At 44.0% G+C, this 17963-nt stretch overlaps 1 protein-coding gene and 1 long non-coding RNA gene across 2 annotated transcripts in view; one reads left to right on the top strand and one right to left on the bottom strand.

Moving 5' to 3' along the window:
* Positions 1-823: 823 nt before the first annotated feature.
* LOC139705405 (uncharacterized) lies at positions 824-16409 on the bottom strand. Its single transcript, XR_011707282.1, has 3 exons — positions 16231-16409; positions 2568-2655; positions 824-1032 (listed from the first exon to the last, which is right to left on the bottom strand). It is a non-coding gene; the product is annotated as an uncharacterized lncRNA (long non-coding RNA).
* The window catches only part of Eno4 (enolase 4), a 23402-nt gene continuing 21670 nt past the window's right edge, over positions 16232-17963 (top strand). The window contains exon 1 of the mRNA XM_027930303.3: positions 16232-16396. Coding sequence (XP_027786104.2) covers positions 16232-16396 — 165 coding nt within the window. The remainder of the gene's footprint in view (positions 16397-17963) is intronic.

Raw genomic sequence — 17963 nt, 5'->3', positions numbered from 1 at the left:
CAGTTCTGCAGGTCAGGACTCAGAGACAGAGGTGGGGGTGGGGGGCAGAGCCAAGACAGGAGTGAGAACGGGTTCCTAGGAGCAAACTCTGCCCCAGACAAAACCAGCATGAGTAAACAACAGTCCATGCACAGGAGCAGCCAAGAGACCAGGAGGTCACCCAGAAAGAGGAACAAGAACCTGTGCTGTGGCGGGAAAGGGGCGGACCCAACAGGACAGGGCAAAAGGGCAAAGTAGATCTTTACAGGGAAGTTGGTGACAAAGGAGGTCCCTGGTGGTGGGGACTTTGAGACAGTCAATGAAACCGTTGGACCCTGTCTCCATCAATCTGTTCACTCATCATTCATGAGGTCAGCCGATTAGTCAATTCTATTTATTTCTCTTTGTTCAAATGTGTCCCAGACTCTGAAGCTGCGGAGCCCAGTCAGCCTCTGGTCTCTGTCCTGGAGCTGCCCTGCTGGCAGGCGGAGAAGGTAACTCCACACCACAGGATCTTTGAGGGCGGGGAGGGCGGGGGGGGGGGGTCACCTGGCATGTCCTAGGCATCATCCTAGGTGTGCTTACCTCATTTCGTCTTCTTCACTCTCCTTTGTCAAAAATAGACAATCTACTTTTCCTGGCCCCAATTTACACTGTGTCATATTGGAGAACAGAGAAGCAGTAGGTGGGAAAGAGGTGCTCAGACAAGGAGAGGAAGAAGAGAGCCCAGAGCTCCCGATGCCTTCATGTTAGACCTCCCCTCCTTCCCAGGACTGCCTCTGGATTTGGGCTTAGATTTTCACAAAACAAACATTGACTTTTCCATTTCATGCTTTCCTTTAATTTTAATGCAGCATCCCTCCCCAGACGCCCTTGTGTGAATCCTGTCATCGTGGTTCACAGACCCACTGAATGTACACGTGAATTTGCTCAGACCCAGCAAAGGAGAGCCATCATCCCCGCAGAACCCGCCGAAGCATCGAGTCCGAGAGCTGGACACAGGTGTCCCATCACCGTCATGGGACCATCTCCTTGTGTTGTAGTTGCTGCAGCCTGGGGGTGACATTATGCTCGTTTTATGATGTTATCAAAACAAAACAGAAAGCAAGAGCATATCAGCCCATAATGTGAGACTTCACCTCTGCAGGTACTTTATGGTCAAGTAAGAAATTCAAAGAGCACTTCACAATATTTATTAGAAGTTACCAGGAGAACCTCATCTCTAACAATCATTATTTGTCTCTCAGACATCATTTTTCTCCTGAAAAATCAAATCAAACAAGAAACTATTTAGTGAGCACCTACTATGAGACAGGTACTGTCTAATCCAGCAAACCTTCTAGGATGTTTTTTTCATTGTCATCTTTTCTTTCTTCAGATATTTAAGGTAGAGATCAGAATACTTCAGTTTTCCCTTTAAGCAGTTTTATTATTTGCGACGTCTTCAGAAGTTTAACACTTTAATGGGTACCAAGAGCTTTCTGTGTAGATTTTTGTTTTGTTTTTTCTTGCTGCTGTTGTTTATTACCCAAAGCATTCCTTTTCTTTTCCTGCTCTCTGATTTTTAGGGAGAAAAAAAAAATCTAGCATCTGGGGTCTGAGACCACTTGAAACAGTCTGGGCTGGGACTGCTAATGACCTCCCAGAGATAACCCAAATTGCTGATTTAGCAAAGCCCATTCTTGACCTTGACACAAGACAAGACAGGCAAAGGGGAAGGACTTGGGAGGGGGTCGTGAAAGAAAAAGGATCATAGAAGTGCTCAGATCTCCCCAAGCCCCCTCCCCCATTCAGCAAACACCTGGCTGAGTTGGAAAACATGACCGGCCCAACCTTCCTATTGGCACCAATTGAAGCTGTCAGCTCTCGCTTGTCACCAGTTGCACTGGGAGGCCCCGGGCAGCCACAAGAGCCCTAATTAGGCAGAAATGACACTTCTACAACTGACCTGCCAGGACCTTTGGCAAACCATTTAACATCATTAGTTAACATTTTTTAAAAGTGTGAATGTAAATGAACAGCCAGTGGCTTTCAATGGAGTTTGTCGGTGGCATCTCCCCCCTCCTTACTCTTTCTCTTTTTACATGAATAGTCCACTTGTTTTCTCCAGAACTGGAGGGAGGCACCGAGGAAGAAGGAGGAAGAGGACTGGTCCTCTGAGCTCAGAGACATGTTAGAGCATAAACAAGCTCAGAACAGCAGAGAGACCACCTCTTCGTGCCTTTATAAGGGCTTGAACAGAGGCAATCTCCCAGGGCCACCTGAGCAGAGCAGGGAGACGGCATGACACTCCCCCACCCCACCCCACCCCAGAGGCCAGGCTGCAGCCAGGTACCCGGTACTCGTGAGTGTGGCCAGCCACAGCCCCAAGAGTCATCTTCTGGCTCAAGGGTACCTCTGAAATACCCTCTTCCAAACCTCTTCTGACTCGTTGGCATTCTGAACAGCAGACTATGTGGCCGTGACTTAGCAAATGTCTTGCATGGGACAGTTCTTATGTACCTAGTCCCTCTGGGAAGGTGCACAGTTCTGGGGGTGGTTTTCTCAGACACCAGTTGGATACTTACACAAATGAGCTCATTTCCTACCTGCAGCCGTTATTTCCCACCTCGAATCACACTTCATTTTGTTCTTTGCTTTACACCCACAGAATCCGTACACGCCAACACTCTCCATCTGTGGGAGGGGAAAAGAGTTTCACTGTGAACAGGTCGTTTTGTCGGTTTCCCCCAGGGCTCAAAAGTCGCCTACTCCTGCTGGCTGACAGTCGGGAGAGGTAGAGGAGAAGACGAAGTTGAGGGGGACTGCAGAGGAGGTGGGCTCCTGGGGGGCCTTTGCACTTACCACCCACTTGTTGTTGTGTGGCCGTGGGCAAAGTGTTTGGCCCTGAGTCTCAGATGTTTTCATCTGTAAGACAGAGATAATGCCTCACTGTGTCAAGTGAGAAGAGAATAGATGAGTACCACGAGAACCGGAAAGCACAGTGTACCCATAAGGACTCGGCCAATGGATAAGAGCTGCTAAAACCAAGGAACCGCGCCAGGCTCTTGTCACTCTCTTATCCTGGAGAGGTGGCATGGAGAAAGTGTCCCCTTGCTTCCCCAGGCACACTCCTCCAAGTCACCAGCACATCCGTCCCAGGCCCCCACCTGTCCTGCCCTCCCCCCTACTCTACTTATTCTCAAAAGGGCTGTAAATACACCAAGACAAGCGCAGCTGGGTAAACCAAATGCCTCAACACCATGGTCCCTTGGTTAGCACAGGGCGGAGGCAGAAGCCCTGCACACAGCGGCGGGTCCATTCAGATGCACAGTGGATGTTTAACCAAGTTCAAATGCAAGAACGCAGCTTCCAGATGTGGCTCTGCAAGGGCGGCCCAGGTCCTAAATTGGGAGTTGGACTTGTCCCTGAACTGAAGATGAGTAAAACCAAGCAGGCGGTGTGTGCTGAATGCCTGTGACTAGCCGTGAGAGCGAAACCAGAGAAAACAATCTGAGTTTAGGGCAGAAAGAGGGAAAATACTGAAAAAACGTCCTTAATAACAGCAAATGGAGAGGGGGAAACTGCTCATCACGATGGAGCGTTTAGTGCTTTTAAGCTAAATACCTCAGCATATTAAGCAAATAGAGAAAAGCCAGCTAGAAGATGTCATCAAATTGAACCGTGCAGTGCTCAGAAAGCCTCTAGGAGGTGTCTGCTTTGACCCCTTTTCCCGTCACATGCCTGGTCCCAGCCTGCTTGTTTAGTATTGCCGCTCCCCTCCAGCTGCGGGGCTTATTGAAAAGCTCTCACTCCCTGCCTGGTTTTGGCACATTTTCCGCAGGTGCCTCCTACTGCGGCCACAATGGGCTGCTCGGGAGGTTTAGACCTGTCAACAGCTACAGGGGAGGGGGGGCAGGAGTGGAGGGGGCACAGTCATTGTCTTAAAGGGCCAGTGACATTGTGTGCCGCCACCGCAGAGCCTGCAGCACTGGCACCTGCTAATGAGATGAATCCTTTCTCCCGCTCCGTCTTTCTCTCTTTAATGATTTAACTTGATCGCTTTGGTTCCTTTCTGGAAGGGGAATTGCTCCATTGATCATATAAAGTAATTGCCTGTAAAACACTGCTCTGCAGCAACTACGACTACTTCCCTGGCTGAAAATGTCACAGCAATTGAAAAGCTCTTAGCCCAGTTCAAGAATGAGGTTGCTGAAGAGAACAGTCTGCATTCAGCCCCCAAGTACTCCTGTGTTCAGAGAGTTACAAGTTTTGGGGTGTGACGGATTTTTTTTTTTTTGAAGACAGAGGATTTACCTCTGGTGGTAGGGTGTGATTTTTGCACGAGATTGTGGGAAACTCACCAGACACATCAAAACCAAAAGCGAAAACTCCCTCAACACTAAAATCAGATATTTTCATTCAGGAAAATAAATTGTTTTCTTAATTTCCCATGGGTTCAGAAAGACACCCCCATGGACCCAGGACGGGTTAGGAGGAAAGAGAAGAAAACAAGACCCTTGCCCAGGAGGGGGCGGGAGCCTTGGTTTTGGAAGCAGGGAATGATGCTCTAGTTGTCTAGGGTTGATGTTTCTGACCTGTCACTTGGCGGCAGCAGCGACACACTGTGGGAACGGGGACCACACACTTGAGGAGTTTTCATAAATAGCTTTATTAAATAGTCGTTGCCACGCCAATGTGAGGGAGTAATTCACCTGGGGGAAAATCACTTTGTGATAGGGAGGAAACTGCCAGGGAAATAAACATGAAACCTGTTAGTGATGGTGTCATTTTCCTCTGACAGGTGAAAACCTCAGTTTGTATCTGAATAAGAGAGACTTTTTCAAGGTAATTGGTGGGAAGCACCACTTGCTGCATGTCAGGCTGCCAGTGACCAATTTAGGAACAAAGCTTCAGGTGAATCACCTTTCATCTGCACGAGCCAAGGATTTTTTTATTTTTTATTTTTGGTAGCTGATGAACTAAGGGCAGTAGATGTGCTTATTACTGTACTTTCTTAAAAAGGCAAAAACATCCACCTGCTTACTGACAAAGAGAACTGAGCTATAAAAAGACTGTCTACAATTATAAATCTGAAAAACCTGTAGGACTTTTTACATTTAAACTTTGTGAAAGGTCATGGTACAAGTTCCATAATTGTACATAGATTTTTACATTTCATTTTCTTGGAATTTAGGGACTTGGGATCTTACATTTTAAAGTCTTTTAATATTGTAAGATTATATAGGATCCTCAGGGCAATTACACATACAATACCAAAATATACAACATACTTTAAAATGTATTTTTTTCTCATATAGTGAGAATTCAAAAGGAGGGAGAGGTGTCTTTACATACCTAATTCCTGGGTATGTAAAATTAGGTTGAAACCAGAAGCTTAAATTTTAACTCTTATTGGAAGATCTTTTATTTTTGTCTGTAAAATGAAATAATAAGATATATAATTAGACAATTACTATAGAACCAGATAAAATATAGAACTAAATGACTTCAAAAGTTCTGCCTGGCTTTGAGTCCCGTATCTAAAAAACAGTTTAGACAGCCTCTTATCGAAAAAATATATTATGGGAAATAGATGAGTGGTAAGTATGACCACAAGATTATTCTTAGCAACTTTGCCTATTGGGAGGTCAGGAGAGGAAAGTGGGTTGAGGTTAGCTCAAGAACAGGGGAGTCTGGAAGATCCTGGGGTAAAAACCAAAGCCCCACTGGCAGAGAACAGCTCAGGAAGCTGGAATGCACAGGGGAGGCCCGGGAAGGTGGCTCTCTGGCTGGGAAGGAACTCAGGGTGGCCTGCCTGCTGCTGGCCCTTGGGCTGGGGCTGCATCCTCTGCAGGACTCTGGGAGAGAGAGTGCGTGCGAAGAGGAGAAAATGAAGCCACACAAGCTCCACATCAGAGGAATGACTGTCAAATCTGACGGACGGGCTCCACTTCTGCATCATCTTCTGCTTTACTTGTGCATTAAGAGGTCTGACTAGCATCCAAAGTTCCCCAACAATGAGATCCTGCTTTACAGCCTGCTCTTCACGAGACCTCTGCGGCACATTTTAGACCACCTGACTCCACAAGGCTGAAATTAACCTTTAGCTATGGAGGTTTGAACTTCATACTAAACAGGGCTTATAAAGATGTCAGGCAGGCATTTAAAACTAAAAGAATGCATTTTCAAATGTTACGTTATTCCTGTGCCCATGTACACCTAACTGATTAAATGTACCCAGAGTGATGAGAATTATATCCCAGGCTAATATGTGATTGGCCTGAGTGGTAACTGCTAACTCTTCCTAACTTAGACCTGTAAGTTTACTCTGTAGTAAGAGTCACAGACACTTCACCCTGAACACTTTATTTACTTGGTGTATCCATGTGTTAACATTTATTACAGACAAGGATCTCATCCACCAAAAGTTAACACATAGAAATGCTAAGATCCTTTATATAAGAAATAAAAAGCTAACTTCAGGCCGATGGGTAAGGGTACCTATCCAGACATTTGTATCTAGTATAGAAGGCACATGTGTTTTCCAGTTAGAGAATGATGTCAGTCTGAGCTTTGCCTTGTAGCTCCTGAATGAACACAGAACCACCAGCTCAGGGGGGAAAAAGACTGTACAGTGTTTTGCCTCTGCAGAATGCATGGGATTGCTCTAGATGAAGATTTCAACACGGCGTGTGTGCTGCAGGCAGACATCACTGAGGCTGCGGGAGCTCAGGCCACTCCCTCCTTCAGGAGCAGGCTTGCTCCACGTTTCCATTCCCTACTTTTTTTTTTTTTTTTTTTTAGTATTCCATCTGCAAAGCTTCCATTCTTTCAAAAGTCAGAGAGCCCTGAGTAACCCAAGGAATTTCCTGTACTCCTGGTTTTCTCAGCTTGAAGCAGATCACAGCTCCCTCCTCCAATCAGATCCTTCCAGAGTTACAGCTTACTTAAAAATATCCACTTAAAATGGATGCGCTTTACGAGTAACACAAGTGTGGCTGATTCCCAGGACCAGTTACAGATGCCTCCTCTAAACAAAGCCTAAAATCTTATTTACACGTTTTGTCAAAAACAGATGAGACAGCAGGATGTGACCTACGTAATCCCCAAGCCTAAATTTAAAGAGCCAGGTAAATCTGTCATAAACGAAAGAATCATAATATGGGCCAATCTGGACGTGACTGCTAAGCCTTAACCCCAGAGGACTCGGGCAAGTGTGTGACATATCTGACCACCAGCCAGGGTCTAGTTTGTGCCAAGGATAGTGCTTTTTTTTCCTTTTTTCCCTTGGCATTAAGGCTTGAAAAAGAATGTGAAAAGTTCAAGGCAGGCACTTAGTGAATCTGAGTCAAACACACACACACACACACACACACACACACACACACTCTTTTTGTTCTTATACAACAAATAATATTCAGGGATAAAGTCTATTGTACACATAAATCAAAAAAGTTCATATAATTCAGAATTCTTTGTTTTGATTCCATCTCTGGCTTTTGCAGATTTATAATTATCTCTCCCCAAAAGGCAACTAATTTTCCGTGTGTCTGAAGCACAAAAAAATATTAACTGAACGGATAATATTTTCTTTGCAAACATCTTCCTTAAGATTTTTAGGGCTGGGATGTATCTCAGTGGCAAAGCCGTCTGCCTTGCATTCGCAAAGCCCTGGGTTCGACCCTCAGTTCCAAAAAAAAAAAAAAAAAAAAGACAAAAAAAAAGGATTTTTATATGGCTGTATTTGTGGTAAAGCAATAAATGATGATACACAGAACACAGATGATACTTTAGAACACTATTTATTCTAAAGCTTATAAAGTGATAGACATAGTTTATTTATTTTAATATTCTTTAAAATGAAAAAAAGTTACAATTATAACTTTGTTCTTATCTTAAAAATTATGGCCTTTGATTCTGTCTTTTTAAAATCAGTACAGGAACTCTATTTTCCTGACAGCTTGGCTATAAAGAAAAACATCTAAGATCAGGCAAGAATTTCAGATTAGATCCACAAATTAAGTCCCAGAAATTGTTGGCATGAAATAATTCTACACCCAAAAGAAATGTTAGTAGTTACCTCAAATAGGAATTTTGCTTTAAAAATTCTAAAGGTAGAAAATTCCCGTAGGAGGAACAGAGATCTGAGCTTAACTGAGATGGCTCTTCTCTACAAAATGCCCTGCTTTGGGAGTTGGTTTCAAATCTTGTCTATTTTCAAACTCTCGTCAAGGTTAAAAGATTAGAGTGCAAATATCTGGATGTTAACTCTGAGAAGGACGATCACCTAGGAGAGCTTGGTGATACTATAGATCAACGGACTGTTCTTCCGTCTGACAAGAGTCTAACAGTAGATGCTGAACGTGCTCATCCTGGGTGGGGAGGCGGCTGCTGGAGTTCAGAGGGAGAATGTAGACCTGGGTTGCTTCCCCAGCTCACCTTGGCCCCATTTACAGGCACAACAGAAGAAATGGGATCAAGGCAGGCACCGAGAAACTTCTACTGCAAACCTCAGCTTTGTCTCAATATTTATTTCAAGTCAAAGTACCTTCTCATAAAAGCCTCCTCCCACCATTGACTCAGTTTTCCATCCTGAGTACCACTGCATTAAACCCCTTGGACTTTCCTATCTGCAAACTGCAGCAGTTGAAAGAGCAATGCAATGACAGTCCAGGCCAAACGTGAGCATTTAGTGACATGTTAAAAGCACTTCCACTTGAGCAACATCTCAGTCTTTCATCTCAACAAACTTTTCTCCTTCAAGTATTAATGGAAATATCATTTTCTGAAAAAGCGATTCTGATCACACTACTATTTCTATAATATCCACTTAAGGTTTTGAATGCACAATCACAAAATATAACCATTTTGCCACCGAATCATACATTATCAGGATCAATCACATTCTCCTTTGCTAGAATATAACATAATTCGGTGCATCAAAATTTCGATATGGAAATTTAACCAAATGCATTCAAGATTCATTTACATGTCACCTTAAATGGGTCCAATGATGATAATTTATATGACAGTCATATATGAAAAAGATGCGGTTAAATCAGAATTGAGAAATTTGCTTAAAATGATCTTATTTGCTACAATTCCTGGGAATGTACTCCCCCAAATCATAATTCTTCAAGAAACATAATTCTCATTCTGCATTGTGGCCGGTCTTAAAAAAAAAATACTGAAAGAACTAGAATTCTCAGATTGCTTAAACAGAACAAAATAGGTGTCATTTCCAAAGGGCAAATCAAAGTAGAAAAAAAGAGAAAACAACAATCAAGACACAAAACAACCACCATCTTATAGTTGGCTAATAATTGATGTTAAAAGTCCTGTCTCAATTTTTTGACAACTGATTTTTTTAAATGCATAATAATTTTGGGGGAGCTTTAATACCGCCATGAGATTCATGGCCAGGCCTGTAGAAATCATCAGATATAAAGGCAGAGACGGTCTTTTGATTTTGCTAGTAAGAAACAGATAATTCCTCTTAAGCAGATTAACTTAAAGTACATTTTCAGGGAAGTTAAAATCCCCCTCAATCAGGTTCTTAAGTTTAATTACGAAAGTCAAACAATTTGTTAACTCTCATTCAAGCACAACAAGACAGAGAGGCGCGCAGCTCCCAGGGGCTGGGACACCAACCCAATCGATATTCGCAATAGTAACAGAGGAAACACTTTCAGCCACAACTTGATGAAACGTCTAGCTGGTCCTCTTCATTCAAATTCTTTCTCTTCTCTGCTGCCTCTATGTAGAAAATATGTCCAACATTTTCTTCAACCACAATAAGTTAATAGCCATCTTTATTTTGCTACTTGTATATGAAGAAAAGAAGTACAGACAAAAAAACTCAGGCTTTACAGGACATTTCATGATCAATTCTTTTCTTTGTCCAGCACTTACGCCATGAAGATACCAGTAAGTTGTATCTACTTCTACGAGGTTAAAAAATTATCTACTTAAAAATGGCCAAATAGCTTGCTTAAGGAATGTCTTTGCCTGATCTCTTCCTCTTCTCTCTACTGTCTGAATTCACTGGATAATTGCCCTACTTCCAGTTTCACTCTGCCCATACAGAAATTGTGCGTCTGTTCCCTGAAAAATACCAATTAAACTGCCAGCATAGCATCTCCAGCAGTATCTTTGGGTCTTCAGTGTCAAAGGCCTTTGAACAAATGACCGGAAGGCTGAATCTAAAACAGCCTTTGATGGGATGCCAGCTCAAACACTCACTTCATGACTATGGGCTTCAGCTCTCTGCTTTACTTGGGAAGCCAAGACAGAAATAACACATCAACTTTATAATTCTGCATGAATGTAAAAGGTTAAAATAAAAGTGTTAGATTGCCAGCAAATTTAATCCCACCTGAAAGGTCACAAATGTTGTTTTTAAAAGGGGGCCCTCTTTATTCAATTAAATCTGGATTCCTGTATAAAACTAAATAAAGGTTTTCAAAAAAAATACTATAATATGGATAAAAATGTCACATCTCCTTTTCCTTTATTTTTTGTTATTATTTTCAATAATAACATTGTTTACTCTGTGTAAGGCACAATAGGAAGAAGGAAGCCTGCATGGATTTTTATTTATTCTCATAATGATACTATGAAATGGAAATAATTCAACAAAAGTCATCTAGGAATTGGGTTCAGAGAGGTTAAGTAATTTGGTCACACAGCTGGAAACTCAAAGAACCAGGATTTGAACCCATGACATATGATTCCAAGATTCAACACTTCTAGGCTTTCTTGGCTGCATCCATTATCAAATCATTTCCAGGTGAAGGCTTGGTCCATCTTTTAGAACAGTGGTTCTCAACCTTGGCTGCATGTTAATAGTAATACAAATACACACAAATATGTGTGGGCCCCATCCTGCAGAGATTCTGATTTAACAGGCCTAGAGAAAGGCCCAGGCATTGGTATTTTGCAATATGATAGTGGTAAATAAAATCAATGTGTGTCTTTATAGTGCTAAACTTCTAGTGGTGCTTTGATTCCAGTAAAATCTAGAATAGAATCCCTAGGTAATCTAATGTGCAGACTGGGAACCGGTGATAGAGAGAGTTAACACCACTTACTTACTCAGAGTCCTTTCTCTAAGACCTCAAGGTGACCAACTCTGGTTCTTTCAGACAAGGGCACAAGAGTCTAGCAACAGCAGGCCTGAAAGAGCAGAACCTACAAGAATTCTAGCTTGCAGAAGCAGTGGAGCAGGATGGGAAGGCAACCCACAGGCATCGGCACTGGAATCAGCTAGACCTGGGTTCAAGATCTACCTCTGCTATTTATTAATGGTGTTAGCTTGGCCCATGACTTACCTTTGACAGTGGTTCTGCAGATTCAGTGGGACGGTGGAAGTAAAGTTCCAAGCTTATGAAAAAGCTCAAAAGCAGCTGTTGTTTGTGTGTGTGTGTGTGTGTGTTCGTTTTTGTATATAGTATTACTACCACAGGGGTATTGACTACTGTCAGGAGATATCAGCAATTAAACAAAAAAAGGTTAAAAAAAATACTTTTTTTTTTTTTAAATTGGTCAAACCATCCTAATACTTTTACTTAGCATCATTCGTTTTACAGGGACCCCTGGTTGGCGATCCTGTTTCCCATTCTACTGGGCGGGGAAGGTTAGCACATCATCACTTCCATCTTCTGGATGAGCAAAGGCAGAACTTTCTGTCTATTCTGTCTCCAGTTTCTATGATTCTGTGATTAAAGGCACCTGCAATCATGCTCATTAGTTCCCTATGAAAATGATATTCAACACAGATGTCAAATGCAGGGAAGAAGAATTAATAAGCACTTGATAACAACCCCAAAATAACATCTAAATAATCACTTCCGAACATTAAAGTCATGGCAAACAAGTTCCAGTTTAAATGAAGGTATTGGGTAGGAATAAGGGAAAATGAACAAATACATTTCCCTTTATCCTCGTTCATTTAGGAAATGTCTGATAGAGTTAGCAATTCTTTTTGAATGAAGAATGATTAATTTCCTCTAAGAAGGGTCTTCCAGTAGCAGGTTGGAATAGACTAATATATCCTGATATTTTATCATGGATCAGAGCTACAAAGCAGAAGAGATCTAAGATGGAAAGATCCAATTCAGTGGTTCTCAACCAAGGTCACGGAGAACATCCTGGACTCTGAGGAAGGGGCCCCCAACTCCATACATTTACCAAACAACAACCCCCAACACTGAATAAGGGCTTGTTGGTACATGTGTTCTTTTCCACATTTCATTCCTTAAATGAAATACAAAGGCTTCTAGAAGTACTACTGAATTTACGGTCATTGTATGTAACTCCTATGAAATGTTGGGGGTGATGGATGCTTCATTTTTGTTGTTAAAAAGGAGACTTCATATCTGAAAAGTTACAAAACCTGATCAGTCCAAACATCCTCCCTCTTTACTGAGAAGTCAAGATCTTTGAGATGACTGGGATCCCATTCCAGGGTTTCTCATTCCCAAATTGTCCCTGCCTCACATCATGCATGCCTTCCTGAGCAGGCACCAACTCACAGGATGGCAACAGTTGGGCTTCTAGCCTCTCCCCACTTCCTCCTTCTGAAGGAGGACAGCTCAGTCCCACCCTCTCTACTTGGATAAGTTCTAGGAACTTTCTAGATCTACCAAGCCTCTCCAGATTGATTCTTTATTTTCCTTCCTTTCCATCCCCAACTCCCAGGTTGATAATTTAAGGCTTAGCAACACCTTCAACCCTTTTCATGCTTTGGAACTGTGCCAGGACATTGAGTATCGGCGTGAAATGGAAATTTGATCAGCAAGGTGGTAAAACAAGGAATATGTGAAGTGAAAAAAAAAAAAAAAAAAGCACAGGTACAAGCAAAACTGCTGGTGCTTCTAATAACTATGGAAAATAAGAAAATGGGAATATTCAAGAATTATCATTTTATTGACTCTGGATCTGTCAACACTAACAGGCTGCTAATAAGTCCACGCAAACGAACTTCCTAAAGGCTTTCACTTCTATTATTTCAGTTTATTGCATAATGACTCTCTCAATGTGCTTGCTACTCTACCATCAGAACTTGTAGTGTCACTCTAAGTCTCTAAGTGTCATTGCTCTTTTGTCAGTGCCTAGGACAGTACCTGGCACATGGCAGGCATTTAATAAGTATTTGTTAATTGAACGATGAAAGAAGAACAGGATGGCAGCTCACCATTATTACTGTTTATCTTCAAATAGTCTCTTCTCAGTCTTCAACCCTCCTATAACCTTTGACTTAACATCCTTCCCTCAATGTTTTTTTTTTTTTTTCTTTTTTTGGTACTGGAGATTGAAACTCAGGGATGCTCTACCATTGAGCTATATTCCCAGCCCTTTTTATTTTGAGACAGGATTTCAATAAGTTGCCCAGGCTCCCTCAAATATTTTTAATGGATTTTTTTTAAGTTACACAAGAAACTCATTCATTTTAGGAAAACTAGATATGACCCATATATAGAAAGAAACTAAAAGTTCCCTATGATCCTATCCCCCAAGGGCCACAAAATTAACTTGCTCAGGTCCAGCCTTTCAGACTTTGTTCTACACATATGCACCCACACAAACACCCACTCAACATGTTCCCAAAAGTCTTTGCCCTGGACTTTGAGATTTAGAGTTTTTCCATTCTCCGTCTTTTTTGTTCATTTCCCAGTAAGGCTCCTTATCCTTCTCCTACAACCTAAATCTACTCCTTCTCTAATATTTATATCCTTACTTCAAGAAGATTCGTCCCCACTCCCATTACCCTCCAGAGCATTCATCTGTCCTTATTCCAACTTGAAACCCATTAGGATGACTTTGATCAGCAACTTGGGTCCTCCCATAGCACTGCGATGCCAGTGCTCCTCAAGTCCCACTCATCTTTAACCCAGTGCAGCATGCTCCATGGAGACAACTCATTTAACCCATTTCCGACAAATGCAGAGAACTAAACCCTACCTCAGGAGTCTTTGGTTTCCCATCCCCATCCAATCACACAGAGCCTTTTCCATCCTTCCTTCCTGTTCTGGCTCATCCATCTATTCTCATTCCTACCATTATCATTTAGACCCTTACACCTACATTATTTTCTACCTGGGTCTCCTACTTTCTGTACAACCAAACACCCATCAATCCTACCTATTACCGCCAGTTAACTGCTTCTATCTTGTCCATCCTGTATTCAGAAATTTGTGCTTCTCTCTCCTACTGAATGGGACTTTAGTTCCTACACAATCTCCCCAGACAATTTTGTCATCCTCATTTCTCATTATTCCTCAAAACGAACCCTTTGCTCCAAACCAGGCTGGTGTATCATCCAACTCCAAAACACTTGTGAGTTAAGCATTTATTAACCAATTATAGGTAAAACTCATTAATTCATCCAACAAATATTTACTGAGCACCTGTTCTGTCAGGTGATGTACCGATGCTGTAGACACAATGGTGAAAGAGACACACCAGGTCTCTGTCCTCAAAGAACTTAGAGGTCAATGGGTTATTGAGGGCAGCCCCTGAGACTTGATGGTCCCAGCCCAGGACACTTTCCACTTTTCCATTAAAATGTCAAATAAGTCAATATATCCGTGAAGACTGAAACTGGGGAAAGAGTTCAGAAGAAAGGAAGGGCTGGCCAGAGGGACAGTTGTGGCTTGCAGCTTCTTTAAAGATGTGGGATTCAACCTAGATATTCAAAGATGGGTGCAGGAGAGTTCTGGGTATCGTCCATCCGGGGACAGAGGAAAGGCTCAAAGGTGGAATGGAAACAAGGGCAACAATATTGGCTCCATTGGTATAAAAGTTCTCTGGGCCCCTAGTCAGCAGAGCACAGACTCTTTCTTGGAAGGGCCCCAGGCTCTGCAGTGGACCAGCAGATGACTCAGCATCAGCTCCTAGCATCAAGGGAATTCCATCCAGCAAGGAGGATGAGGCAGGTCGGTGATGCTCTCACACCACAGAGAGGGAGACATTTCATGAGAGATTCAGAGAAAATACCGAGGGAGCATATCTGTGGGTAGGTGCATATCTGTGTTTGTATACAATATTTATAGTCGCTTAATTTTATTCATCTACCTTCACACGTGCATTTATGGAAAATAACTATCTTGTTTCCAGGTGCTTTCTAGGTTGCTTCCTCATTTTATGCTAAGTGACTTACGAAGCAGGCAGAGTAGGTAAGATAATGTTTTCCAGACAAACAAGAGCAATGTGGATGTTTTAAGTGAACTGCGTAAGTTGGGAAAGTAAACAGGCAAAAGTAGAAGAAGTACACCCTGTACATCTCGGCTCGTTTTTGCAGCAGTGGAAATATCTAGAGCAGAAGGCGCACTTTAGGAAGGCCTGCAACCTCATGAATGATACCTGTGTAAGGTGCTCAGTAAGGTGTAAGGAAGCCAGGCATGTAGTTTGGACTTAAAAGGGAAGGAAGTAGGCAGCCTCCCAGAAAGGGAACATGACCCAAGGCCCTTCCTCCATTCCCCTTCATCTCCCAAAGTCCTGCCTGCATTACCCCACTCCTAGGCCTATCCTAACCATAACCATCCTTTAAGGTCCATTACCCCCCAACCATTTTTCAGCTCACACTGTGCTTTCCTCGCATTGCTTTCACTCCCACTAACCTCCCCGGGGAGAGTGCATAACCGTTTCTCTCCTGGGCATCACAGTACGTGCAGCCAGCACATTGCTAGGCTCAGAGCAGGTTGTTTACAAATATCAGCTGACTGAACGAATTCCTGGGACCGCCACAGATGCGTACCGACAGCCTGGGTTCTCATGTCCCTGCCCCCAGGGGACCAGGCCTGCCTGGCGCGGGCCGCCCTCGAAACCAGAGGAGTTCGCAGGCCTCGAGGAATGAGGAGGCGGACGGCGAAGGCTGCACCGCCGAGTCCCAGAGCCACTGGGAAGCCGACGCACCACCCGGGGTTCGTGCCCCAAGTGTAAGTGGGGGTCAATGCTCCCCTGCTCCTGCAAAACGCACTTCAGGGAATGGTTAAATGTTTCCCCATCTGGAAAATCGTCGGGGAAAAGTGGTGAAAACGAAGCTGGGAGAGTCTCAGAGCCCAACCCCTGAATCAACCCCTCAGGAGAGGGAGGGAGGGGGGCGCCAGGGGGTCGGGAAGGAGTGAGAGGTCCCAGCTGCAGGTGGAACCTACGGCTGGAAACCTCGCGAGATCTGGGGTCGGGATCTCGTGGCGTTGCGTTGCCTAGCGACGAAAGGACGCTCGCGGGCCCCCAGGCTAAACCCCGCTGTAGCCTTAAATCTCCTACCATGGGGGAAGAACGCGGCGGCGGCAGCTGTGGGATCACTAGTGAGCTGCAGAAGCTGAAGCAGCAGGCGATGGAGTACTACCGGGAGAACGACGTCCCGCGCAAGCTGGAAGAGCTGCTCAACTCCACCTTCTACCTCCAGCCTGCCGATGTCTACGGACACCTGGTAGGGACCTGGGACGCGCACCCTCCTCCCTCCAGCCCCTCTCCCCCCGCCCCACGCTGCGGCAACGCGCTGCGCTTGCGCCAAGAGCCGCGCATGCGCGGCGGCGCCGGGGCTGGTGGTAGGGGTTCAGAGACGTTGGAGGCGGCGAGAGAACGTGGCAACGACCCCTGGGGCGAAGGGCTCTCCACAGGGAAAGTGCTGGAAAGGAGGCCGCCAGAGCACAAAGGACTGTATACAGATTTGTAGCTGCAGCGACAGCTCAGAGCCTGGATGCCCTTGTGCCTTCCTGCCCCGTGGTCTTTTACATGCGGATTTGAGTGGCTCCTTCTCAGTCATCAACCTTCAATGGCCCCATTTCGACCATGAGACCAACGTCCTGGCATTTGCTAGGATTTGGCCTCAACCCATCCAGGGCCTCATCCAGCTGGCTCCCCTTGCTTCCAAGTGTCACTGGAATTTCAGGCCTATGCTCTTTGGCTTGTGCCAGCTCCTCTATCAGGGCCAGCTACTCCTTAAACTTCACCTTTCTCGCAGAAGCCTTGTCCACATTTTCCTGCACCAGGAGTCTTTGGGTGGATCTATCGCATTTCCTATGTGTACTGTATTCCTTTGCATCAGCTCTAGAGAACTGAGCACAGGGGCCTTTCTTACCATGTCCCACAGTCCTCTGCCCAACCCTGAAACCTGGCACATGCCTTAGCCTTCCTTAAGTGGTGAGCAGTTGAAAGGAAGGCATGTGTTTACAGATCCCTAACTACTAGGCAACACAGCATCTGGAAGGCAGTGTGGTTGGGCTGGTGGAAGTTTGCACTATGGTAATGGGAAGCGAGGAGGTGGCAGAAGGACAAGCAAAGTGTGCAAGTGCTGTGACGGAGCATGATGTGCTGTGAGCGTACAAACCTACGTCTGAGCAGTTGACAGAACACCGTGAATGTTCCTTCCCTCCATGGTGTATACATCAAAGATGTTGGGGGGGTCCAGGTGCCTTATGTTCACTGAGACCCTGTGCTTTGTGCTGAATGTTATCTCACTAATCCTTAGAACCATGGTGAGGTAAAAATGATTCTCCTTTTCCAAACAAAGAGCCTGTGATCCTTGAATTTAAATTATTTTCTCAGTGATGAGGGGAAAAAAAATCAAGCCAGCTCTGCATCCTTTTATCTAGCAGAGTACAGGTGTCTGACAGCTTATAAATTGTTTAGGGACACTAGTCACTGATATAATAAATGGAGTAAAACCTATGGTGATAAAGGATTGTGTGCTAGATTGAGGAATAGCTCACTTTGTCTATTAAAGGAATTCTGGGATGGAGAAGATCCCTGTAGTCTGTATTGGCCAAAAGAGCTTTGAAGGATGTTCAGGAATTGCAATGGCAAAAACACAACCTCCTTTCATTTTCTTAGTCATTCCCTAGTTTGGGCCATCCCTATTTCATCTAGTCTTTCAAGTCCATTCTTCACAGTGCTGCCTGAGTTCCTCACACTCTCTCACCTTAATTCTCTTGCTCAGAAACCTCCAGAGATTTCCCTTTCCTTGCTAAATAAGATCACACACTGTGGTACATGGT

The sequence above is a fragment of the Marmota flaviventris genome, chromosome 4 (assembly GCF_047511675.1).
Source record: "Marmota flaviventris isolate mMarFla1 chromosome 4, mMarFla1.hap1, whole genome shotgun sequence".
In the NCBI taxonomy this organism is placed as follows: domain Eukaryota; kingdom Metazoa; phylum Chordata; class Mammalia; order Rodentia; family Sciuridae; genus Marmota; species Marmota flaviventris.
The sequence above is the reverse complement of the archived record's forward strand: the minus strand, read 5'-3'. Positions and strand labels throughout refer to the sequence as shown.